The following is a 27,092-nucleotide window of genomic DNA, read 5'->3' as shown; positions in this document are numbered from 1 at the left end:
CAAAATGTAATGGCTGAAAGAAAGAAAAGACATGTATTGGAAGTAGTTTGTGCTTCTCTTTTTAATGCCAATATGCCTCGGTCATTTTGGGGAGAAGTCGTCCTATCTACAGCTTGCCTTATCAATTGAATCCCTTATAGTATTTGAATTTACAAACACCACTTCAAACACTTCATCACCATATCCAAATCCCACCCAAAATCTTGAACCCCTGATTTTCGGCTATGGTATATTTGTACATTTACATAGTCACCAACGTAGCAAGTTGGAACCCCGAGCAAACAAGTGCGTTTTCATTGGCTATGCTCCTCATCAGAAAAGATACCGTTGTTATCATCCTCCTAGTCATAAGGTATATACCTCTATGTATGTCGTGTTCCGGGAATACTATATATATTTTTCAGCAGCACATGAAGTGAATCAAGAATCAATCACTCCAAAGATTTTTTATTTTTCCCTCAACACGGCTCTCTGCTTCAAAGTGATTGGTCACATATCTCACTCGATCGGTCGCTCCCCACGAATTCCTCACAGACGAAGCCTCTGCTTCTAAGAGACCGGTCAACTTCACGTTGCCAAAATCATGAGAAGAAAATTGAACTGTTTTATGCGATTTTGCCCACTCTAGAGATGCCTTCAGCTCCAGTACCACACCAATCACCTGCTGAAGATGTTATTCAGGTAACACCTTCTTCTGAAACTGATAACATTAATGAAATATACCATGATGATTTGATTTCAGAAAGCATAAGGGACACATACACCCTTGTACATCGTCTTCCAAGACGAACCGTGGTAAACCTCAAGTACAGTACGAAGCAGATTTTAAAGCCAAAGGAAAATACCTCATCAACAATTATATATCACTAAGCAGATTGTTTGAATCACATGCATACTTTGTGAAGCAGTTGGCCGACATATCTATTCCTAGTAGTGTGACTGAAGCACTAAAAGACACAAAATGGAAAGAAGCCATGAATGAAGAAATGCGAGCGCTCTAAAATAATGCCATATGGGAGCTCGTGTCTTTACCTCACAGAAAGAAGACAATCGGATGCATGTGGATCTATACTGTGAAACTCAAAGCAAATGGATCCTTTGAAAGATACAAAGCTAGACTGGTGGCAGAAGGGTACACATAGATATATGGGGTAGACTACCAAGAGACCTTTGCCCAGTAGCTAAGATTAACACTATCAGAATCCTACTATCTCTAGCAGCAAATCTAGACTGGCCACTACATCAGTCTGATGTTAAAAATTCCTTCTTACATGAAGACTTGGAGAAAGAGGTCTACATGGATTTACCACTAGGATGTAGTATAGCTCATGACAAGAAGAATCAAGTTTGCAAGCTCAGAAAATCACCATATGGGGATGGTTTGGCATATTCACTAAGTTCATGAAGAATTTTGGATACACTCAAAATAATTCAGACCATACCATGTTCTTGAAGCACAATGGCGAAAAAATCACTGCATTAATCACGTATGTGGATGACATGGTTGTAACTGAGAATGATGCATGAGAACAACAGAAACTATGAAAGTATTTGTCTCAGGAATTTTAGATGAATGATTTAGGTGCTCTGAAATACTTCCTCGGAATAGAAGTATCAAGGTCAAAAACTGGTATATTTTTGTCTCAAAGGAAGTAAGTGATGGATCTACTCACTAAAAGATGAATGCTTGGATGCAAGCCTGCTGACACATCCATTGAGATGAATCACAAGTTGTATGAAGGCATGGACCGGGTGCCTACTAATAAGGAACAGTACCAGCGCCTTGTTAGAAGATTGATATATTTGACACGCACAAGACTAGATATTGCATGCATTATAAGTGTGGTTAGTCAATTTATGCATTCTCCTAGTATTTCTCATAGGAATGTAGTTGATCAAATGTTAAGGTATTTTTCAACTCCTTAAAAATGACTAATGTTCTCCAAGAATGAAAATCTTGAAGTTATTTGATATATATATATATATATATATATGCTAACTGGGTTGATTCCATTATAGATAGACACTCTACATCATGTTACTTTATATTTGTGGGAGGTAACCTAGTTACTTGGCAGAGCGAAAAATAAAATGTGATTTCCAGGTCTAGTGCAGAAGCAAAATATAAAGGAATGGCTCAAGGAGTGTGTGAATTATTATGGATCAGAAGACTCTTGAAAAAATTGGGTTTCAAACCATAAAAGCCAATGGAGTTACATTGTGACAACAAGTTGTAGGGGATTTTTCGTTCCGGCAGCTACTACTGGCCTGGGATGCCGTAAACAACAAAATGGATGAAATTGCCCCTTGAGCCTGAGTTTGAAGATCAAGCCCCAAGAATGCTTCGAGAGGATAGTAGGGCCTTAGGAAACACCTTGGTTACCTTCACCAATGAAAGTAACAACAGCTTACAGATAAACTTTCTAGCTTGGCATGAGGAGCTTGTGGCATGGGAGCAAAATTGTCATGAGTTTAGCATTGAAGAGAAAACTAAGTGTTCCTGGTGGAAAAAGGGTATTAAGGCAGGAGATGAAGAGTTTGCAGAGAGGTTTGGTTGAGCATGAGGAAAAAGAGAGAAAATGTGGCTTGAATGTTTTTCCGGCAGCTTGACAGAGACTCTGTCAAGTGTTAGAACAGCTTGCCAAGGAGGAAAACTAATGGAATAGGATGGGCTGAACATGAAATTGCTGGGTTTTGGGAGTAAGAGATGAAGCTTGCTCTCTGATGTGGTTGATGCTTATTGGGTAGAAGAGGCCTCTTTTATAGCCGCTAGACGCCATCATTTTCCAATAAACCCTAATGGTTTCTATCTAATTTGGCCAAGTCTTTCCCTTCCTTTCTCCTATCATCTCTTCAATCATCCTATTTTGGTGAAATCCACTCTGCCCATTTGCACAAAATTAGGGATTTTTGGGAGCTTAAGGCCTCCTTTCCCGCGGCTGTTTCAGAACTTCCATTTTGAGCCATCTTATTCCTTTCCTTTCTTCCTTTTTTTATGGCTAGGTCTGATGAGGGAAAGAGAATGGATATGCATGCTGGTTCAAAGGGTGATCAGCGCTCCAATATCCATTGGTCCCTTGGGTGCCTTTTGCTTGAAACTTGCTCCCTTCCCATGTGCTAGAACCTCCAAGCAGCTTTGTATAATGGACCTTCAGACTTTCCCTTCGTGGCTTTTGTTTTTCCAGCCAAGTGCTGGGGCTTTTGTAGCTCATTATGGTAATTGTATGGGCCAAGTTGGTTTATTGAATAAGTGGGCTATCTCTATCAAGCATTGGGCTTTTTTGGTTGAGTCAATAGGCTATTTTGGTTGGGCTATTTTGGTTAGGATATTTTGGTTGTGATATTTTCTCTTTTGTGCTCACCCACATGTTTGGGCCTAAGAAATGGGCCTGAGTTCCGAAGCTCCCAAGCAACCCCGGGACTTCCATTTCTTAGCCCATCAATGGGCCTCATGTCAAATTATTACCATCCATACCACAACCCACTCAAGCAAGCCCCGGGCATCTTGCGTGGCTTGGGCCCAATTAAGCTTGTAGCGTGGCATGTTGCTTATTTGCTTGGCGTTGCATGTGTGCAAAGCGTATATGACGAACCTTCACGTGCCCAAATTGGGTTTCTTCTTGATAAGGTATCGCATTGGGCCGAAAATTTATTTGGGCTGAACCGTGGATTTTTTTGGGCCTCAACACAAGTCAGCTATCGATATTGCTCATAATCCAGTTCAACATAATCGAACCAAACATGTTGAGGTGGATAGACATTTCATCAAAGAGAGAATAAGATCATCTCCCTACTTTTCGTAAAATTAGAAGATCAACTAGCAGATATCTTTTAAAAAAAATTTGTTTGTGGAAAAGTGTTTTATGACTCACTTACCAAGTTGGGCATTGGTGACGTATATGCACTAACTTGATGAGGAGTGTTGAAATGAGCCTTCCTAATTAATCAAGGAGATTTATTTCCTTGATTAATTAGGGGATTTACTTTCTCATTTTATATAGTTGACATATCCTTGTATAATTAGGAGATATTTTCCTAATTGACTACTGTATCTATTTCCTTGTAAAATACTCATGTAAACTCCTATATATATATATATATATATATCTCTTTATGGAAAAAAATAGAATTAACCTAAATTACTCAAACCATATTTTAGCACCATTTTTGCTCCTTTTTGTAAAACTATTATGGCAACAATGGCAGTACAAATGCAAACTCCAGTGGATGAGACTAATGCCTAAGTCCTCTTGCTACTTATTTATGGTTCAGATTGATTGAGCTACTGCCTCATAAAAGCTATTTGAGAAAGAGGTTGCATTGTGAAATGGGCACCCCAGATGGAAGTTTTGGCTCATGGCCTAGTAGGTGGGTTTTGGAGCCATTGTGGTTTGTCTGAAGGGGTTTCGATGTTATGCAGGCCGTGCTTTAGCGATCAGAAGGTGAATGCAAGGTATGTGAGCGAAGTATTTAAAATAGGGATACAATTGGAGAATGAATTAGAGAGGGCAGAGATAGAGAGAGGGGTTAGAAAACTTATGGTAGATGAGGATGGGATGGGAATGAGGGTGAGGGCCAGGGAGTTGAAAGAGAAAATAGATGTCAGTATGAAGGGTGGCTCTACCTACCATTCCATGAAATCAGCTTGTGGAGCTTATAAGGTCATTTTAATTGGAACAACAAGTGCTTTTTTCCCCTCAACTAAGTCCTTTGTCATTAAATATATAGTTGAGGCTTCATGCATCTTATGTAAACAAACTTTTCTTTGTAGTATATTACTCACTCTTGGATGAAATTTACTATTCCAATGCATTGATTTGTACAATCCAGACTTTACATTTCAAAGTAGTTGAAGCAACAATATCAAGGTGATTCTATGAACTCCCACAATCACTCCATTACAAATCATTGATGGAAAATTGTTTCTCTTCTCTTCTTTCGTTGATGGTCGCTACTAACGAAAGAGGGCGAAGAGGTTATGTTATAGTATAAAATAAAGAAGAATAGCAAAGACATGAGGAACGACGTTAAGTGTCCATTGCTCTGTTTCTTTAGATTGAACTGGGTGTATCTAACCATTAAGTTTTTTTTATCTTTGTGAAAAGCCCTACTACTTAAAGAAGGTCCACGACCCCTTACCCTGCTGAAGATTCGACTCTTTTCACCTAAGTTGACACTTAATTTTGGGCGTCAAGAGCTCATATGGTGAGTAGGCCTTCTATTCTGACAAATAAGTAATGGACATCATGTAAGAGTCAAAATCTTTCTTTCAAATTTCAAAAACCACATGTGGCATTTCCCTTATGAAATAAATAAGATCATATGTTTTATCGGTTCATGTTGATGCTGATACTATGACCACCGCTGTTTCATTTATAAAGGGTTGAGGGTGTAAAATTATAATGTAAACTGCCTAATACTCCCTGAATTATCATGCTTGTCGAAATCTCCACCCTGAACTTTTTTTTGCCTGCCAATTTAGCCATCATACTAAATTTTATCGCCAATTTACCCCCCAATCCTAATTTTTGGCAATTTCCATCCAAATCTCTGTTAAAAAAGTACCAAGTTAGGCATATGCTTCAATGTTGAATTAAAAATTGAATTTGTTTATCTGGTTCTTCAAAGAGCTCGAATGTGGGAGAAATAAATCGGGGGGAGGGGGAGAGGGAATTCTGGTTTCTGCAGGTGGGGGGTAGGAGGAGGGGGGAGGAGTCTATGAGTGGTGGTTGGGAAATCGAGGGGGAGAAGAAATCTGTGGGGGTGGGGAGAAATCGAAGGGGGTGGGGGGGCTAGTTCTGGGTTCTGCGGGGATTGGACAAAAAGGGAGGGAATGAGGGAGAAAGAAATCTGGCTGGGAGAGGGATTCTGGTTTCTAATGGTGCGGGGTGGGAGGAGGGGGGAGTGGTATGTAGGCGGTGAAAGAAATTTCCAAAAACTAACAGTGGGAGTAAATTGGCGATAAAATTTAATATGAGGGCTAAATTGGTAGGCAAAAAAGTTTGGTATGGAGATTTCGACAAATGTAATATTTTAAGGGATATTTGGCAGTTTACCCAGAATGATATAAAAAATATAATTAAATGAAAATTCAAGACGACAAGTCGTACCAAGTAAATAGAGGATGCTGGTTCATCAATTTCTCGCTTGAACTTAATAAGAAATCATGACAATAAAATTATTAACATAAGGAAAAAATGGTATCATGTAACAAACAACTAGTCATTGTTTGCTGAAAGAGGATGAGTAGGACTTATTCCATGAAGATGCAGCCAAGTTTGACAAATGCAGCCAAGTTTGACAAAGATGTTTAGGAATTATTACATCAAGTCAGTTCTTCCTCTAATACCAGACACAACAACCAGCCAATATACTTTTCAATATCAATCCATGAATTGCAGCAGTCAGCTGTGCTGAGAACTACAAGCTTATGTTCCAAACAAATGGAAAAAGACAAACTTATTATTAATTGGCTTATCTAAATATTATCTGCTTAGCATGGTCTCTATATATTACATACTCAAGGCCCAATGAATTTCAAGGAGACAGTCAAGCAATATAAAGCTTCCATAGCCACAAGCTATTGAGTGTCTTTGTGCGTGTGTGTGTGTGCGCGCTTATCGGTGAGACAGAAGAGGAAGAGGGAAGGGGGGGAGATGGAAAAGAAAGCCGAGAGTGGTCAACTGTTGGTCTTAGTTCCATGCCCATACCAAGGCCACATAAACCCAATGCTTAAGCTGGGTAACTTCCTTCACTCAAAGGGCTTTTCCATTGCAATTGTTCACACCCATTTCAACTCTCCAAACCCTTCAAACCACCCCGAATTCACCTTCTTTCCAATACCAGATGGCTTAACTGCTGATCAGATTTCATCTGGGAATGCAGTAGCTATTATATTAGCTATTAACGCCAATTGCAAAGCTAGTTTCGAACAATGCTTGACTGATAGAGTGACGGAACAAGAACCGCAGAACAAAATCACCTGCATCATCTATGATGAATTTATGTACTTCTCTGAATCTGTGGCTAATGATCTAAACATTCCAAGAATACTCTTACGCACGCAAAGTGCTACCAATTTTATTGCTCGCAACGCTATGATACGACTTCATTCAAAAGGTTGCACTCCCTTCCCAGGTATGTGCCCTGTTTCCTCTTGTCTACGTTTCTTTCTGCAAACAAGGAAAGAGGCTAATATGCCTGAGTCATTTTTCTTAGAGTATGGTGTTTATTTTTCTTACGTATAAGGTATAACTAACACTATAACTCGGGATCACAGACTCTATGTTACTGAACTCGGTGCCCGAGCTTCATCCCCTCAGGTTCAAGGATCTCCCCATCTATATTTTCGGCACACTTGAAAACTATTCGAAACTATTGACTAATGCCAACAATGTTAGGACATCCTCAGCCATAATTTGGAACACCCTGGACTGCCTTGATCAATCATCACTAGCACAGATCAAGCAACAATTTCAAGTTCCAATCTTCCCCATAGGTCCTCTTCACAAATTTGCAACAGCAGCCACCAGTAGTTTACTTGAAGAAGACACCGGCTGTGTTGCGTGGCTTGACAAACAATCCCATAACTCAGTTATCTATGTAAGCTTGGGGAGTCTAGCATCCATCAGTGAGAAAGAACTAGCCGAAATGGCTTGGGGATTAGCTATCAGCAGGCAACCTTTTTTGTGGGTGATCAGGCCCGGATCAATTTGCAGTTCTGATTGGATTGAGCTACTGCCTCAAGGTTTCCTAGAAGCTGTTGGAGAAAGAGGTTGCATTGTGAAATGGGCACCCCAGATGGAAGTTTTGTCTCATGACGCAGTGGGAGGGTTCTGGAGCCATTGTGGTTGGAACTCAACCCTAGAAAGTATAACTGAAGGGGTTCCAATGTTATGCAGGCCGTGCTTTAGCGATCAGACGGTGAATGCAAGGTATGTGAGCCAAGTATGGAAAATAGGAATACAATTGGAGAATGAGTTAGAGAGGGGAGAGATAGAGAGAACTGTCAAAAAACTTATGGTGGATGAGGAAGGGAAGGGAATGAGGGTGAGGGCCAAGGACTTGAAGGAGAAAATAGAAGTCATTATGAAGGGTGGCTCTACCTACCATTCATTGAATGAGCTTGTGGAGTTTACAAGGTCATTTTAATTGGAACAAGAAGTGTTTTTTTTCTCTTTTCTCAACTAAGTGCTTTCTGGAACGAATTCACACAATCATTCCCTCCCCCTAAGCCATCCTTACAGTATTTGGTGGGAGATGTTGAATGCTAGGCCTCTTTGTATTCTGATAAATAAGTGATGTACATCGTGTAAGAGTCAAAATATTTTTTCCAATTTCAAAAACATGTCCCTTGTGAAAATAAATAAGATTATCTGTTTATCTGTTCAAGTTGATGTTGTTACTGTGCTTACAACCATTGCCATTTGATTTATAAAGATTGACTATTAAGCATAGGGTTTATGGTGTAGAATTATATCAAAAGTATAATTAAAGGAAAGTTCAAGATGACACGGCTTACCAATATAGAAGAAGTAAATAGAGGATGCTGGCTCATCTTGAACTTAATAAGAAATAATGAAAATAAAATTATTAACATAAAGAAATAGAGTATCATGTTACTAGGAGTCATCAATTGTTTACGGAAAGAGGACAAGTATGATAAAGATCAGTTTCCTCTCCTAAAACTACCCACAACTAGCCAAAATACTTTTCAATCTTAGAGATGAGTATCCAAAGTTTACTTATTTCTTGAAACGCAATACCCAGCTCTCCTGAGAACCACATGCTTCTGTCCCAAACAATTTATGGAAAAAAGGCAAACTTATTATTAATTGACTTACCTATCTGCTTAATGTGGTCTCTGCAGGACTGAAAGACCACTCTGTATTCTATTATAGCAACAATTGCAGTACAAAATACAAACTCTAGTGCTTAAAATTAATCTCTCTCTCTGCAAATGAGGGGAAGAGACTAATGCCTGAGTCCTCTTACTGCTTATTTATGGCTCAGATTGATTGAGCTGTTGCCTCATGAAGGCTATTTGAGAAAGAGGTTGCATTGCGAAATGGGCACCCCAGATGTAAGTTTTGGCTCATGGGGCAGTGGGTGGGTTTTGGAGCCATTGTGATTGGAACTCAACCCTGAAAAGTATTTCTGAAGGGTTTCCGATGTTATGCAGGCCGTGCTTTAGCGATCAGAAGGTGCATGCAAGGTATGTAATTAGAGAGGGGAGAGATAGAGAGAGCTGTTAGAAAACTTATGGTAGATGAGGAGGGGAAGGGAATGAGGGTGAGGGCCAGGGAGTTGAAGGAGAAAATAGATTTCAGTATGAAGGGTGGCTCTACCTACCATTCCTTGAATGAGCTTGTGGAGCTTAAAAAGTCATTTTAATTGGAACAACAAGTGTTTTTTTTTTCCCTCAACTAAGTCCTTTATCATTAAATTGATAGTTGAGGCTTCTTGCATCTGATGTAAACAAACTTCTGTTTGTAGTACATTACTCACTCTTAAATGAAATTTACTATTCCAATGCATTGGTTTGTACAATCCAGACTTTACATTTCAAAGTGGTTGAAGCAACAATATCAAGGTGATTCTACGAACTCACACAATCATTCCACTACAAATCATTGATGGAAAATTGTTTCTCTGCTCTTCTTTCGTTGATCGTCGCTACCAACGAAAGAGGGTGAAGAGGTTCTGTTATAGCACAAAATAAAGAAGAATAGCAAAGATAGGACAACGTCTAGTGTCCATTGCTCTGTTTCTCTAGATTGAACTGGGTGTATCTAACCATTAAGTTTTTTATCTTTGTGAAAACCCATACTACTTAAGCAGGAAAATGGGTTTTTACTTGGTGGTTCTCTCGAAACTAAGACGAACTAAAGCCAATTTCCTAGGACGACTCCTAAAAGATGGTTGCATTGATCTTTCAAGGTGTGTAACAATTTAGATATTTTTCATCTCTGTGAAAGCTGCATTGACATTGTTTTAGCCTTTTCTTGAGAACTATGGTTCGATGTTCTCTGGTTCTCATATATAAAAATGTTTAAGAGATTTGGATGACTTACTGCAACTGATAACGAAATCCCACGATTTAAGCCCAAACAAGTGCCTTTCAGCTCCTGCTCTCTGAGTGATCTTGGAAAGCTGACATCTTGGGCTTCTTGCTTGTCACACAAGTCATGTTCTGTTTCATAAGTTGCAAAAAGTTTCTTTGAGTTTCCATTCTCACTCCACATCTTTTCAACCGGAGTAATTAAAATGTATTTATGCATTCTCAATATATTATTACTAGCATGACAAATAAACACACCTACACGAGCGGTACAATCTGGTTGGAGATGTTGAATGATGTTGGCGAGTAGGCCTATTTCCCCTCTGGTATGATGGCCTACATGAAATTGCTTCTTCAGAACTAGAACAGCCTGGCCGTTGAACAACCAGCAACTTAATTTTTGAGCTCTGTCCATTTATGCTATAAAGATTGAACATCTTTCTTTCCAACTTCAAAAACTACATGTTGCTTGTGATATAAGTCCATCTGATTATGACCTAAACCTTTCGTTGAAGTTTAGGATTTATAATTTAGTATTTATCAAACAAACAATCCGTGCTTATCAAAATAGATTTATCATAAAGCAAAAAAAAAAAAGTTATTAGAAGGTGAGCATTCAACCCAAAACCAATTGATGACGGATAGAGAGTTCTAAGATCATTTAAACCACTAAGTCAAGATTTCTTTCTGAAAGAGGATGAGAGAATCAGTCCTTAGCGCCTTAATCCATGAAGATGTAGATGATAAATTACTGATAGCTGAGTATCTCCATCAGGATAATGCATGACTCAGGCACTGTACTATCCGGCCAGTATATTTTCAGTACTTCAAAGACAAGATTCCAAAATTTGTTTAAAAACTACAACAACCAACTGCTAGAATCACATGCTTATCTCCAAAAAAAAAAGAAATTATATAAAAGAACAAATTTATTCCTAATTTAGCATGACATGTGCGGAATAAAGAAGTGCCGTATTATTCACCAAAAACTGAATTGCTATATTATGATAAATTTCTGTAAGCACCAACACAAAGCAAGACAGTTTCCAATAGCTGTAGCCTATTGGAGAGAGAGACAGAGAGAGAGACAGAGAGAGAGAGAGAGAAGAGAAAAGAGAAGAGAAGAGAAGAGAAGAGAGAAAGAGAGGGAAGGAGAGGGAGATGGAAAAGAAAACACAGAGTAGTCAAAGGTTGGTTTTATTCCCATGTCCATACCAAGGCCACATTAACCCAATGCTTCAGTTGGGTACCTTCCTTCACTCAAAGGGCTTTTCCATTACAGTTGTTCACACCCATTTCAACTCTCCTAACCCTTCAAACCACCCTGAATTCACCTTTTTTCCAATACCAGATGACTTAACTGCTGATGAGATATCATCTGGGAATATAATGGCCATTCTGTTGGCTCTTAATGCCAATTGCAAAGCGAGTTTCGAACAAACCTTGACTGAAGTGATGGAAAAAGAACCGCAGAATAAAATCACCTGCATCATCCATGATGACATCATGTACTTCTCTGAGGCTGTGGCTCGTCATCTAAACATTCCAAGCATCATGTTACGCACTACCAGTGTTACAAATTTTCTTGCTCGCAGTGCCGTCCTGCAACTTCATTCAGAAGATCACCTTCCATTCCCAGGTATGTGCGATATATTTCCTGATCAGAACACAGTATGCATGTGTATCCATCTTAAAGGCTATTATAATAGCGCTGGTAGTTGAAATCCCAAAATTCCAATGCTTTACTTGAATAGTAGATCTAATGTTTCCTTCTGCCATGTTGTATGATTTTCATTCTTCTTACTTATAACTAAGAGCACAACTCTGGATTGCAGACTCTCTGTCACTGAATCCAGTGCCCCAGTTTCATCCCCTCAGGTTCAAGGATCTGCCCACCTCCAACTTGGACACATTTGAAAACTATTCGAAACTAGCCGTTAACGCGGGCAATGTTAGGACGGCCTCAGCCATCATTTGGAACACCGTGGATTGCCTTGAACAATCATCACTAGCACAGATCCAGCAACAATGTCAAGTTCCAATCTTCTCTATAGGTCCTCTTCACAAGATTGCACCAGCAGCCTCCAGTAGTTTACTAGAAGAGGACACCAGCTGCATTGCGTGGCTCGAAAAGCAATCTCATAAGTCAGTTATCTATGTAAGCTTGGGGAGTGTAGCATCCATTGGTGAGAAGGAACTCAGTGAAATGGCTTGGGGATTAGCTAACAGCAATCAACCTTTCTTGTGGGTGATCAGACCTGGCTCAATTTGTGGTTTAGACTGGAATGAGACATTGCCTCAAGGTTTCATAGAAGCCGTTGGAGAAAGAGGTTGCATTGTCAAATGGGCACCCCAAAGAGAAGTTTTGGCTCATGGCGCGGTGGGTGGGTTTTGGAGCCATTGCGGTTGGAACTCAACCCTAGAAAGTTTATCTGAAGGTGTTCCAATGATATGTACGCCGAGTTTTGGCGATCAGAAGGTGCACGCAAGGTATATCAGCCAAGTATGGAGAGTAGGCGTACAATTGGAGAATAAGTTAGAAAGAGGAGAGATAGAGAGAGCTGTCAGAACACTGATGGTAGATGATGATGGGGAGGGGATGAGGGTAAGGGCCAAAGATTTGAAGGAGAAAATAGGAGTTTGTATGAAGAAGGGTGGCTCTTCTTATAGTTTCTTGAATAAGCTTGTGGAGCTTATCATGTCATTGTAATTGCAACAACAGTGGCTCTTCAGACATTGATAGATGAGGCTTGCTGCTTGTGGATGTCAAAAAAAAAAGCTTCTGTTGTCCATCCTCAGCGTTGAATAAAGTAAAAATTGTTTTTTTGCTCTTGTTTCATTAATCTTCTCTACCAAACTAAGGAGGTGTAGGTAGTTCTGTTAGAGTTAAGAGCACTAAAAGGGACCAACTAGATTTTCGCTTTAATTTAGTTAGGTATATAGAACCCAAAAGAAATTTGTACCCAAACAAAACATATGGCCGAGGGAAGACCAACAATGTCAATTGTCTCAGCTTAAGTACCCCACAACAGAAGGGATTGTATAAATATAATAAATAAGCAAAAATAATATTTAAAAAAGACAGGGATAACAATGTCAATTATTCATCCCTCTGTAGTGGGTCAAGGATTACCAAACAAGAGTTAACATCTCTCTCTTACATTGAACTGGCTGTGTTCTAGCTTTAATTTTGTATCTATGTTAATTGACTAACATTTTCAGGCATGACAAGTAACAAAATCAAAACCCTAGGTTTCATAATGAAGCAAAAAATGGGCTTCTTTGGGTTGCTGTCTTATGACTAAAGACCAACTAAAGCCAATTGTCTAGCTTTCGTTATCCAATCGGCTCTCAGCCATGAAATTTCCTTCCCCAAAGGTTATTATTAAATTAATCTCCAAAGTCTTCTATCTTATTTTAAAATAAGGACTAGCTAAATGTAAGACCCTTTCCAGGAAATGTAGTTAAGTACCCTAATTTTCCAACTTAATAAGGAATTTTCTCTATACACAGAATGAGTTCAATGCTGACTTTTGATGTAGCTAGTCTATAAGCTACAAGGAATGGATTTACAACTTATTTGACAATCCCAAAATACTTATTCCTGCCACACAGACCTGTTCTCAGAAAGAGAGAGAGGGAAAAACAACATAGATGCCGCAGATTGGTTCTGGTTCCGTGCCCATTCCAAGGGCACATAACTCCGATGCTTCAACTCGGCACTATCCTTCACTCCAAGGGCTTCTACATCACAATCGCTGACACCCAGTTCAACTTTTCCAACCCACTGAACTTCCCTGATTTCAACTTCTTAGAGATGTATGAAGGCTTACATGAGCAAAATGTCTAGTCCCACAATTTTATAGATGTGATATCGGGTTTTAATGCCAACTGCAAAGCCCCGCTCCGGAAGTCATTGGCTCGGATGATGGAGAAAGAGGATCAACATAGTAAGATTGCATGCATCATCTATGATGAATACATGTATTTCTCGGAATAGGTGGCTAATCATCTAGGGCTTCCTAGCATTATATTGTCTACTAGCAGTGCAGCAAACATGCTGACTTACCAAGAAATTCCTAGGCTCCTAAAAGATGGTTACATTCCAATTCCAGGTGTGTAACAATCAGACATCTTCCATCTTTCTCAGTGCTGCCGTATGAGATGTTAATACATCAAATAGATCAATTAATTGATTACTGTTTTAATCTTTTCATGAGAAATAAGGCTCTATGATTCTCTGGTTCTCATAACATAACTTTAACCTATGCCTGAACTAACCTTAAGATCTCTGGTACTCGACCTATGTGGGTGCAGAAGCTATGATGCTGGAACTGGTACCAGGCCTTGAACCGCTCATATTTAAAGACCTACCAATTACCAATTTCAGAGATTTGGATGACTTACCGCAACTAATAGTGAACGCCCACGATTCAAGGTCATATTCGGCCATCATTTGGAACACCATAGACTGCCTCGAACAATCATCATTGGCACATCTCCGGCAAGAACACCAACTTCCATTGTTTCCTATCGGTCCTCTGCACAGAACTATTCCCGCCTCCTCCATTAGCTTATTGAAAGAGGACCAGAATTGCATTTCATGGCTGGACAAACAATCACAACTCTGTCATCTATGTAAGCGTGGGAAGCATAGCCTTCTTGGACAGTAAAGAACTAGCAGAAATGGCGTGGGGTCTGGCCAACGGTAAGCACCCTTTCTTGTGGGTGGTTCGAACCGACTCCATATCATTGCCAGAAAGTTTCCAAGAAACTGTTGGAGAAAGGGGTTGCATAACGAAATGGGCACCCCAAACGCAGCTCTTGGCGCACAGCGCAGTTGGAAGGTTTTGGAGCCATTGCGGTTGGAACTCAACCATTGAAAGCATCTCTGAAGGAGTTCCAATGATATGCCAACCATATTTTGGGGACCAAAGAGTGAACTCAAGGTACTTGAGCCTAGTATGGGGTGTAGGGTTGGAATGGGAGAATGACATGAACAGAGGACCAATATAGGAAGCTATAAGAATGCTTATGGTGGGCAAAGAAGGGGAAGTGATAAGGCAAAGAGCAAAAGATTTGAAGGTGAAAATCGAACTTTCTATGAAGCAAGCCGGTTCTTCCTACAATTCCTTGAATGAATTGGTAGACCAAATCTTGTCATTCTAATTGCATAAACGTTAAAGATTATATCAACAACTCAATGTAAATACATAATCAGTTATTGCAAATTTCATCATCCATTATACATTGTACCATACAAAGTAGATGAACACAGCATACAATTTCATACTCCATTGGCAGTATCAGTTATTGCAATGATCATCATTTCTAATATTTTGTACAATACAGAGTAGATGAACGCAACATCTAACATCATACAACATAGCACATTACGTTCAGCTAAAAGCATTACAAACTCACACCTATTTTTTATACATTTCAATCACATAAAGACACAAACTTTATTCACATTCTGACACAAAACGCAGCTACCCATTATCTTAAATTAGCCAAAAGAAGACCTCACCACCTTAATCTTCGCCAGAAATTTCAATGGCTCTGATATTGGGTCTGCTGGGCTCCTCCTTAGGAACAGTGACAGTGAGAACCCCATTGCTCATGAAGGCCTTAAGCTGCTCAATCTTGGCGTTGTCCGGAAGCTTAAACTTTGTCATGAAGCTACCGCTGTCTGTACTGATCTGAAGCACACGCTCGTCTTGAAGCTCCACAAGCACGTCCTCGTTCATGAACGCAGGAAGAGCCGCCTTTAGGATGTGGGCATTTCGGGTCTCTCTCCAATCTAGTCTTGAGTTTACCGAAGAACCCAGATTGAATTCCCGGAAAACGTTGGAGATTGAGGAAGGGAATGGGAAAGGGAAATCTGTGAATGGGTCCCACAGGTCAAGATCCAAGGAAGGGTCGAAGTCACTGCCTCGTTGCTCGTTGATTGGGACGATTGACATCTTTGTTCAACTGGGTTTGGTTTGGGATGGAGTTTCTGAGAATCAAGAGATCAAAACAAAAATGGAGAAGAAAGTGAGCAACTTTTTCAAGGAATTTGTGAAGTGAGCTGAGACTGGTGACTGTTTTAAATGGTGAAAAGTGGATTGAGGTAGAAGAAACACCTCGGAGATTCTAGAAATTGGGTGGGCCCCGCCTAATGTGTTGGACTAAATTAACGGTCTTTGGTTTTAGTTCGAAAAATTAATGGTCCAAAGTTGAGAACTTGTGTATCGAGTGTGGATAGCAACACTCTTTACCATGCTTTTCATTTCTTTATAGGCAACCAACAATACAACTCTGCGATATGGCACCCTTTGAAGCCCCAGCTCTTCATCCCAAAAGCCTACTTATTGAGCTTTGAAAAACTCACTCCAATCAATGGCTTCCTTTGCATGATGCATGAAATTGTTCATTCCGAGTCACTTCACTCTGTTTCTGTGCCTTGTCACCAATACAGGCGTTGTCAATCTTGAATTGCAGCCGAAACATCATTGATTCATCCCCTGCATATTGTCTGCACAAATGCGCTGCTAGACATATGAGAATTCTGAGAACTACGGAAATAAAATGAATTAGTTAGTGACAATATGCAGCAATGAACAATTTAAAACAATGATACTATGATCTCTGTTATCTTCTAGCCTCATTCAGCAATCATGTTTGTTTAATAAGTAAGCTCAATTTCCCTATCTCTGAATTTCGACAGGAAAAAAAAATTCCTAATCAATTTTAAAGTTCCAAATCTGTGTCTAATATCAATGGTACCCTTATTTCTGTACCCCCCAAAAAAAAAAAAAAAAAAAAACCTTGTCAATCATTAATTTTTTCCAGACAGCACCATATGATGACCTCTTCTTAGTTCTAACTTTCTAACCGCACTTTTATCATGTTAACAATCATGCTTGGGATAGAAAGCAAGATTTTGACTTCAGCATGTTCTTGAGAAGCCACAACTAAAAGGTCTCTTGGGTGCTAAGCCAAGAGTTTAATCAACTACAAAGTTAATAACATATACGCAAGTGTTTGGGAAAATATGTGAAATGACAGAAGTGAAAAAATAATAAAAATAATAAAAAAGACTCTAATGTCTGTGTTGCTTGAAATTTTGAATCCATAGAAGCTTGTATAAATGAAGCCAAGTGCTAAATGGGTTAACTTGACATGGGTAAATGAAGAATAAAAAAAGAAAAGAAGCACAGACCATATAAAACAGCGCATTATGTACCTTCCAAATAAAAACCAAGAAAAGAAATATACTGGGAAATATCTTACTAGTAAGACATCTGAGTATGTACCTGGTCTTCAAGATATAAAAAACAGAGTGGCACCACTTGGCATCCTGAGATATAATATCTAGTATGAGCTAGTACACTACCTAGAAGACAACAGGTACACAACAGATTAAGACTGCTATAGTATCAGCTGGGTCTCCCATTTTCAGGTTCGTGTTATGCTAATAAAAGTCTGTAGAGAATGGACAACAAGACACCAGAAATCAGAGTACGATCAAAATGAAATTCATCTTGCATACTCCCACTAAATTCTGATACCAGAGGATATAGATAAAATGCTTCTGGTTTTTTTTTTCTCATATAGCAGTACGCGCCTCTTGCTAAATTTGAGAGAGTGGCAAACCATGCGATTATGTTACTTCTTCACACAAACCTGTAACTTGTTCTGCAGTCACCATGCTCGTTATTTCTTGAACAAGAAGTCATGGTTGAACCTACTCAATTTCTAGGGATGCAAAGTATACTAACAATATTTCAAAACAAGAAAGGAAAAAAAAAACAGTTGAAAACTCAAAAAAAACCAAAAACCAAAAACATCGGTATTCATTGATAAAAGATCCACTCATTACAATTATAACTGACATGGACGATTTTTCATATTTTGAAATCGTTGCATAATAACCTCATCGTCGATACTATCAAGAATGTCTGTCTCAATATATGGAATCAATCTATCCTTCATCCTTTCATCTTCCATTCGGTTGCGTAATCGATTCTTCACAATATTCAAAGCGGAAAACACCCTATCTACCCTGGGAGTTGCAACTGGTAAGATAAGTGCCAATGTCAACAGCAAGTAAACTAATGGGAAAACAGAGTCTTTTTTGGTCTCAGCCATTTTTTGTGCAAGATCAGCGATCCCGTTCAATCCTGAAAACTCAATGCTAGAACGCATGTCCATAATGTACTTCTCAAGCTGATCTTCAAGTATCATTAAGTCAAGTGTAGAAAAGTCATTTGGATAATACTGAGCAAGACAAATCAACTTTTGTTTGTCAAAAGCAGAAAATGAATCACTCGGATTCAAACATGCCACACAAAGAAGCAACCCTGTATTCATTTCAGTGAAACGAACATTTAGCTCTTGAATTTGCATATCTATAACAGTACAAAACAACTCAACACAATAATAATGCATGTTTGTGATCACCTGATCTCTTTTTTTCCCTCGAGTTAGAAACCTGTCATCCATGTTATGCACTTCAATTTCATGCTTTTGACAAAATGAAGAAACCTCATTGAGTAATGAATCCCAACCACTCTCCTTCATCACTTGCAATTGTTCTTTACATACTCTCACTAGGTTCATGGCATTCACGATATCCTGATCATTTTTTTGTAATGCTTGTGACAAACCATCTGTGATTCGCAAAATGTTTATCATCATATGTAGACTAAAAATAAAACCAAATGACTGGAGGGGACCCAATAGAACCCGTGCTTTAGATTTCTGTTCAGAATCTAATCCAAACTCTGCTATGACCTCAAGTACATCTATCACAGATGAGAACATAGTAAACAAGCTTATCAAAGTCTTAAATTTGGAGCTGCCCTCATTTAGACCTTGTTCACTTAAAAGCTTGCTGGTATTGAGTGCTTCAAAAACTAAAACATCATGTTTCTCCCGAAGAGTGTCACGACATTCAACAAATTCTCCAACAACATTCACCACCTTAGCAACCCAAGTAAAAAGATCCACAATTTCTAAATGATTCTTTGACATGGCTATAAGAGTTGAATGAAGATCATGAGCAAAGCAATGGACGTAAAATGCACACTCATTCGCCTTCACTATAAGCGTCTTAAGATTATTCAACTCACCTTGCATATTACTTGTCCCACCATAACCTTGCCCCCGTAACTTAGCCATGCTTAATCCATGAGTAGAAAAGAAATCATCAATGGCCCCCTTAAGCGAGACAGCGGTGTCATCGGTAGCTTGCACAATACCTAAATAACACTCAATTACATGACCTTTATCTACAAAACGTAATACAATAGCCATCTGATCCTGTGAAGACATGTCATGAAACTCATCAATAAGAATGGAAAATAATGAATCACCAATATATCTAACGATTGCATTGATGATTTCCGTCGAAATAGCAATTTCAATGTCCTTCTGAGTATCAGATGATGTCAACTTCAGGGTTAAGGGAGCATTGTTCAATGTGACAGCTTTTATATCCTCATCATAATTACATCGTAATCTCAAAAGGTCAGCAAACATTCCTTGGTTGTTTGAATCTTCATATTCATCATCTCCATAGAACAGAAGCCCTTGTCGCAAAAGAAATCTCATGCAACTAACTGATGCACCCAAAAGAGTTTTATATTCAGTTTGAGCTTCAATTTGCTTTGAAAAAGCTTTACAGTTGCTCCAAGCTTGGTTGTGGGCACTCATCGGTCCTCCAACATGACCTTGTAACCTTTCACTCTTCTTCTTCCAATTTGAAAACCCTTTGCCAACAAAAGAGTCACTGCCTGCTTGTTCTCCAGTATTTGGTTTAAAAAGATAGCAACAGAAACAATAAGCAGCATCTTTTGCTACACTATATTCCAACCAAGTAGGAAATTCATCAAACCAAGCAGGAATGAACCTTCTTGGCCCTCCACTAAGATTCCTCTGGGGGAAGGAATGGTTTCGGGGCTGAAAAGGACCTTTTTGTAGATAAGCCCTTCGAACTTGATCTCGAACATTAGGATGGTAATCCCAAATTCGAGTGCGTAGTCCAGGATCAAGAGGGAGATCTTCCAAGTTGATTTCCAAGCAAGCTTGTTTTGAACTATTAACAACTTCGTTTGGAGGCGATGATGACTCCATGACCGTTGATTTCCTTTTAAAATATCTTTCCATGACCGTTCTGTTTCAAAACTTGGTTCTTTTAGCATATATATTCAAACCAATATTTCTTCAAAATTCCAACAATTTATCAAAAACTATTTCTATTTGCATAAATGCAATCATCAAGAAAACAGTACAAAAATAACCGTCCAAACTAACAGAAATCTCTACAAAAATTTAGGAAAACACTACAAAAATTTCTTGATATACAACTACTGAGTACAAAAAATTGCTTCTTGAATAAAATTTTAGCTAGAGAAGTTTTCTTACCTCTGGTGAGATTGAGAGAGCCACGATAGATAACAGATGAAGTATTTATGCTTCGAAAATCACTAGGCGTTAGGTAAGTGTGAGAATGAGAGAGAAAGAGACTTGAAAGAGATTCGCGCCTCCAGACGTCTGAGAGCGAGAAAGGGAGGGAAATCTCGGAAGGAAAAACAAAAGAAGGAAAGGAACAGGGTAAGAGGTGGCACTTATTCATTAGGGCTCCAAGGGCATTTGGGTAATTGGACACACTCATTCCACAAAAATAGTTCTTTAATGCCTTGGGTCTAGCTCAACAAAAGGGTCTTTGACATTACTGACCAATGGACTCAAATTCGAATTCGCGTGACAGTTCGATAGTGTGTGTGAGAAGACAACTTTCCTAATATCGCTCATGTAAAAATATTTATATATAATTCATCAAGAACACAAAAAGTAACACACGTGTCAAATTACAAATCGAATTAAAACCCTTTTTTTTTATTTAACAAATATGAAAAATCGCATCCAAGATACACTTGAAATCGGCTCAGTTTAAGCTTGAGTGATTGGTGTTTGTAATTTGCAAGTGTTGCTTCTATGCCCGGATTTCTAGACCAATATTTGTTGACTATAAATATTTGCTTTCGTGTGTCTGAAACTTTGAGGTGTGCTCATACATCCACAAAGATCCATGCACACTGATATCTTGGTTATCATTGTACTCGTAAGTAACTACAAACTTGTTGCAACTCATAACATGGTTGGGGACCATATTGACTTCTATCTTAGTAACATATTGACCTTGATCTTTTATTGGGGCTTTGGGTTAGGGATGGACAATGGCTACACGAGTACAAACTACCATCGTAATAGGCAACTCATTTGGGTCAATTGGTACCCATTATCCATACCTACCTTAGGTATGCAATTCACCTTATCCCAATTTTATTGATGTAATTGTGATTCATATCCGAAGTGTAACTATTGAACAACATTTATGAATACATAGAAGTTCCTAAATTTAATGACGTGTGACTCATTTCATAGAGGCACACCGCTGAAATTATAAAATTTTCCATATTGCAATTTTACCCTGAGATTTCATATGTTGGACTATATCAAAATTCCAGTTACTTTTGTCTCTTAATTAAAGACCTCTGCTAACATGGTTGTTCTATGCTATTTCTAATTGAGATTCTCCTTCCACAGCTTTTGTTTTATCCAAATCTTCTTGTCCTGCTAGAGATTGGCACAACATATTTGAAGAAATCTCAGATTTGATCTATAGCTTTTTTCATACTTTTTCACTGCACATTTGACATGAATAAAATTTCACCATTAATCATACAATATTTGTGAAACTTCTCACAATATATGTATTTGCACGCCTATTGTAACATGATAGTTAACAACAATGAGAAGACTCTAATTTATATCATTCTACGAAAGTGTAAAGAAGGATAGCAAGGGAGTGTAATTAGGTAGTGGAGTCTTGTAGTCCTCCACTACACGCTTCCCCACCCACCCCCCACCCCCTACTCTTCCCCAAATATTCATCTTTTTTTATGTTCATATCCATGAATAATGTAAATTTACATGAGACATTGGGAGAAATTAACAATTTCAGGTCAATTTTCTTTATTCTGTTCTTTTTAATTTGAGATAATTATTCAATATGATACATTAACTTAAACTATAACTTGGGGTTTGACCACAAACTATAACCTGGGTTGTGTTTGAAATTAAGGTAACCTAATTAATTAAAACTTTTTTTTGGGTTAGATAATTAATTAAAACTTTAATGTCAGGTTAATGGCACAATATCTTCGTCAAAACAGGAAAAAGATGACACCCTCACCCTTGTGTCATTCGTCAACTATGGTGACACATAATTCAATGAAATTTTCACCAAAAATTGCAAACTCTAACCTAATAGAGGGTAAAAAAGAGTGAAAATGGGACTTGGTGTTAAAAAACTAAGTCGCAAATTTCAACGACATTTTTGTTGATTTGGTTCGGGATTTTGGGTTCATTTCCATGCCAAATGACAGCTCGACGTCGTTCCAGTGCCACGGACAATTCTTTTTTGTGTTTTTGCCAGTTTGATGACAAGTGGAAAGAAAAATCAGAATGTGTTTTTTCTATTGGTAATTTAATTTAATTTAAATTTTTTCATTTTTATCAGTTTTAGTTGTAATTGTTTCTTGGATTTCAGTTGTTTTACCCCCTGAAATAGGACCCTTGTATAATTTAAACCCCACTACAAAATCAGCCAATTTAATAGCCACTAAAATCGATCAGATTATTAGAGCGTCTCCAACTGAGTAGTCAAATCCTACATGGATTTGAAGGTTAGAAGAGATATGTCAAAAATAACATATCAAAAAGCTTGATGTCAAATATTTTTTAAATATTTTTTTAGTCATGGACCCCACTATCATTTAGGGGGGTGTATTCAATTATAACTTTTAAAAACTTTTAATGAGTTTAAAAGTATGGAGGTATTCAACTATGACTTTTAAATAGTCTTTAAAAGTTCAGTGATATTCAATTGTGACTTTAAAAAGTGTTTAAAAGTTTCGGAGTATCCAAAAAGTTAATGATTTTGAAAACTTTGTTAAATGAATGACTTCTCAATACTTATAAGGCTAATTCTTAATACCAAAAGTCTTGCTAATTTACTCAAGATTTTGTCAGTGACTTCGATCATTCCATAGCTTTGGCCATTGCGAGGGTGCACTATCATGTTTGGGTCTCTAGACCCCCTCCCTCTTTGGTCGGTGTACTATCAATAAAACCACCACTATTTAGGATGGTCTCCCCTACCCACCGTAGCACTATGTTTATACAGATTATGGTTGGCTTGTGACGTTTTTGTGGCTTTCTGAAGCAGCATGTTTCCTAGCTTCCCAATATGTATTCATGTTCTTTGTATTTGGTTGTTCTATTTTCTTTTTGCTCGTAGTCCCACTGCATTGGACTCTTGCTTGGTTGTATCTAGTGCTTTATTTGCGCCCTGGTTTAATCAACTTACCAGTTCTTCCACACAAAAAAGGTTTAGGAACTAATACATTTATTTTTTAAGCTCAAAAGATGAAATGAGGAGTTGTAATAGTATCAGCCACATGACTTATAGGATATAACTAATGTTCCTATATGCCGGGAGCCTGAGGCTGCAGTTCCAATCTAGTTGGTTGCACGTTGCTAGTTGCATCCAAAATTTATCAATGCTGGAGATAAATATTAGAAGCAATTTTCTCTGGTTATACTACTCTGTGATAAATATTAAAAGATAAATACTATTCACAGATAAAAGTATGTAAAACTCTATGACAAAAGTATATGAAAGTGTGTCATTAACTTTATAAAGTATGTAAAAGTCATTAAGAATATGTCAACTCTATGAAAGTCACACACTTACAAAATGTCTTTAAAAGTTATAATTGAATACACCCTCCTTAGTCTCTTTTCAAAACTTTATGTATCATATGAGCCGCATTTGCTTTTAAAATATAATAAAATAATATGATATTTGGTATTTTCGGGTGGAGTTCAATTTTTTTTTCAAAGTGTCAAATTGCCACATAAGCCATCAAATTCAAATTTAACATTTTGCATTTGACATATCCCTTTGAAATGCTCTTAGACTCCAAAAATTCATGAAGTAATTGCCTTTTTCTTGGATTTCACCCATTACCTTCTTCAATAATTGAAGTTCAATTTCATGTCTACAGAACACTTCATTCAAGTCGCAGATAACCTGTCACGGGAGCCCATCCTCCTAACTAGATGTTAATCATTGGTGTCTTCATGGTGATATGTAGGGGTGCATGTGTCTTCCTAGGGATGGGAATCAATTCGGCTGAACAAAATCGTAATTATCAGTTTAATTTGGTTTTGATCAAGAAAAAGTCAAACGGTTTAAAAACCGAACTGGATCATATATGATTTGGTTTGGTTTGGTTTTGAGCTTTTGTAAATATGATTTTATTTATATTATATTTTACATGTGTAATACTCGAATTATATAATAACTATATATAGATATTTGAATTGAGCTATATTAGTTATTGAAATTTGAAGTTTTATGACATGTTGAGCTTTAGGATGGTTTCGTACTCTAGAAAATGATTTACGTGTGAAGCAAGTTGTGAATTTGTTGGTTATAACTGGGTTAACAATATTGAAAAAATGCAAAAAAAAGAGAATTGGGCTTAGGCTCAAACTAGATGAACCAAATCGTCTTAAATTGATTTGGTTCGAATTTGTTTCCTTCATGAATTTTGTCAAAATAAAACCGAATCAAACCATTATATTGTAATTAGTTCAACGGTAGTTTTAAGAAAAAACCAATTCAATCCGGACTATGCCCACTCCAATGTCTTCCTTCGGGATGTTGTCAAATAGGAAAGACGCTTTCAAGTCATTTAATTATGGTAGGCTTTACTTAGTGCGGAGCAAATTACTCCTCAAGGCCCGATATATCTTTATGTCTGTTGTAAAGTATAAAGTAGTGGAGCTCACTTACTATTTGTTTGTAGACTTTGGTGCATGATTGTATTGTAGATTCACGGGTGTTACTCACCCTTTGCCTATAAAAGGCTTCTCTCTTATGCAAAGAATGATACGAAGAAATTGCAGAGGTTTTTCCTCTGTTTCCTCCATCTCTTTTCTCTCATCAATTTCTCTCCAGTTTTATAACACGTTATCAGCACGAATTCGCTCTCAAAATTTACAAGCTGAATTCTCTGAAACCCAGATATCTTATTTCTCTCCAGCCTCAGCTCCCCTGCTTCTTCCTCTGTTTCTTTCACTTGCTGCTACATCAATAGTCTCTGACTCATGCAAATACCAGAGATTCTCTACAATCTCTTCACCTACAGACCAACTCTGATTTTGCTCATGCTCATCTCTCTCACTTGGTCGGGTACGGACAGATTTTTATTTATAATTCTCCTACCTTTACGGTTCCGTTCCGTCCGCAAGCGATCCAATTCAGCGCATCAAACCCTGTAATCCAAGATGAGCAATTTGACTACGACAGCAAGATGGCTCCAGCCCACGTGGCATGATCCCGGTGGCTTCTTGCCTCACAGTCAAGGGAGCCGAGGACGTCCTCAACAAGCAGTACGCGTTCGAGCTCATGCGCTCCGACCAGTGCTCCAGCCACGGCCAACTATGAGACGGATTGGAAGAGGACCAATTTACCAAACAAGGACAAAAATGTGGGTAAGTTATTAAAATATTAAATGGGGCCTGCGTGTTTGGAGAGCACAACGGCCATTTCCTAATGCCTGATCCATCTACTCATATCATATGCCATCAATAATTCTTTTACTTTTCTTTGTCGGTTCTTTTTACTATTTTGGATGGAAATATTGTTTTGGAGTTCTGTGAAATAAACCAAAATAATGGAGGTACAGTGGTAGCAGTGGAAAAGGAGGGGATAAAGGCAATTGATTTGAAAGCTCGGAGCATGCGTGATATTCCACTAATCACTTTTCCTACTTTTCTTATTTTATATTAATATAAGGATATATCAGTATAATAATATTATCTATTATATTATTTGATTGTGTTGTTGATATGAACTCACAAATAATTATCTTTACTTTATTCATTCCGCATTTATTTTATTTATGGTATGGTGTAGGTTTATTACCCATACGAGCACATTTACTTTATCATAAATTTACTTTAAAGGGTGGTGCAGGTTTATCGTCCACGCCTTTACTGTTATTTAAATGTATGGAGCAGAATTAGTGCCCATTCGAGCATATTTACTTTATCATAAATTTACTTTAAAGGGTGGTGCGGGTTTATCGTCCACGCCTTTACTGATATTTAAATGTATGGAGCAGAATTAGTGCACATACAAGCACGTTTACTTTACCGCACATTTACAGTATGGTGCGGGATTAACGTCCATACAGCAATTTAATTTATGAATTTACTTTACCGCACATTTAAAGTATGGTGCGGGATTAACGTCCATACAAGTAATTTATTTACCAGTAAATTTATTTTATGGATTAATTGTGCTGTATGATGAGTTTTTTTACAGTATGCAGATCAGGACCAGAAGTTCCTTGATCCTCATCATACAATTACATCAGGACTTGAAGATCCTTGATGATGATATTGATATGAGAGCTGGCAGTCTCTCCGGTACTATATTTGTAAACATGTGATCGGACTTAAGGGTCCTTGATCCCTGACATGTGAATAAGGGCCTGGGTTTCCTTAATGATGTAACAGTACCGTATTGGTTAAAAGTGCCGTACACATGAATAATAACTGTACTTGCAAATGTACTGCACATATGAATAGATATGTATTCATGATTGATGAATAGTACTATTCACATGAATAGTGACGTATGCATAAATATTAACCATTTTGGGTAAAACGTCACTATATACAAAAGGGAACCTGCAGTTCCTTAAACTCATGGATGAGCAATTAAATGAGATGCCAGAAGTTCCTCAAAATATGGACAATTATATAAGGGCTTGAAGTCCCGAAATATGTATAGAAAATTGTAAAAATGTCCATACCATGAGAATATGTGATTTTGGCCTGAAGTTCAAAATCTAACAAGTGTTGAGAACCTAAAGTTCCAAGAGTTAAATGGACAACCTTT

At 38.0% G+C, this 27,092-nt stretch overlaps 4 protein-coding genes across 4 annotated transcripts; 2 read left to right on the top strand and 2 right to left on the bottom strand.

Annotated features, from left to right (window-relative positions):
* The first annotated feature begins 6,539 nt into the window (after positions 1-6,539).
* LOC117630987 (UDP-glucose iridoid glucosyltransferase-like) lies at positions 6,540-8,391 on the top strand. The gene is made up of 2 exons (XM_034363885.1): positions 6,540-7,137; positions 7,280-8,391. Exons 1-2 carry the CDS (start codon positions 6,657-6,659, stop codon positions 8,149-8,151), a joined length of 1,353 nt encoding a protein of 450 aa, XP_034219776.1. The 5' UTR covers positions 6,540-6,656; the 3' UTR covers positions 8,152-8,391.
* A 2,727-nt stretch (positions 8,392-11,118) lies between these two features.
* Positions 11,119-12,896, top strand: LOC117633276 (UDP-glycosyltransferase 76E2-like). The gene is made up of 2 exons (XM_034367011.1): positions 11,119-11,699; positions 11,896-12,896. The coding sequence occupies exons 1-2, from the start codon at positions 11,222-11,224 to the stop codon at positions 12,768-12,770; spliced, it is 1,353 nt and encodes a 450-aa protein (XP_034222902.1). The 5' UTR covers positions 11,119-11,221; the 3' UTR covers positions 12,771-12,896.
* A 2,567-nt stretch (positions 12,897-15,463) lies between these two features.
* Positions 15,464-16,134, bottom strand: LOC117631290 (18.5 kDa class I heat shock protein-like). Its single transcript, XM_034364357.1, has one exon. The coding sequence runs from the start codon at positions 16,024-16,026 to the stop codon at positions 15,595-15,597; it is 432 nt and encodes a 143-aa protein (XP_034220248.1). The 5' UTR covers positions 16,027-16,134; the 3' UTR covers positions 15,464-15,594.
* Positions 16,135-17,929: 1,795 nt separating this feature from the next.
* On the bottom strand, positions 17,930-20,182 carry LOC117630144. Its single transcript, XM_034362898.1, has one exon. The coding sequence runs from the start codon at positions 20,180-20,182 to the stop codon at positions 17,930-17,932; it is 2,253 nt and encodes a 750-aa protein (XP_034218789.1).
* Positions 20,183-27,092: the final 6,910 nt, after the last annotated feature.

The sequence above is a fragment of the Prunus dulcis genome, chromosome 6, assembly GCF_902201215.1.
Source record: "Prunus dulcis chromosome 6, ALMONDv2, whole genome shotgun sequence".
In the NCBI taxonomy this organism is placed as follows: Eukaryota; Viridiplantae; Streptophyta; class Magnoliopsida; order Rosales; family Rosaceae; genus Prunus; species Prunus dulcis.
This window is presented reverse-complemented; position numbering and strand designations above follow the sequence as displayed.

Excerpts from the sequence above, each read along its gene's own strand:
- LOC117630987 (XM_034363885.1), top strand. The coding sequence starts at position 6,657 with ATGGAAAAGAAAGCCGAGAGTGGTCAACTGTTGGTCTTAGTTCCATGC. Across the intron at positions 7,138-7,279 it reads AGGTTGCACTCCCTTCCCAG|ACTCTATGTTACTGAACTCG; the intron begins GTATGTGCCCTG and ends TCGGGATCACAG.
- LOC117633276 (XM_034367011.1), top strand. The coding sequence starts at position 11,222 with ATGGAAAAGAAAACACAGAGTAGTCAAAGGTTGGTTTTATTCCCATGT. Across the intron at positions 11,700-11,895 it reads AGATCACCTTCCATTCCCAG|ACTCTCTGTCACTGAATCCA; the intron begins GTATGTGCGATA and ends TCTGGATTGCAG.
- LOC117630144 (XM_034362898.1), bottom strand. The coding sequence starts at position 20,182 with ATGGAGTCATCATCGCCTCCAAACGAAGTTGTTAATAGTTCAAAACAA.
- LOC117631290 (XM_034364357.1), bottom strand. The coding sequence starts at position 16,026 with ATGTCAATCGTCCCAATCAACGAGCAACGAGGCAGTGACTTCGACCCT.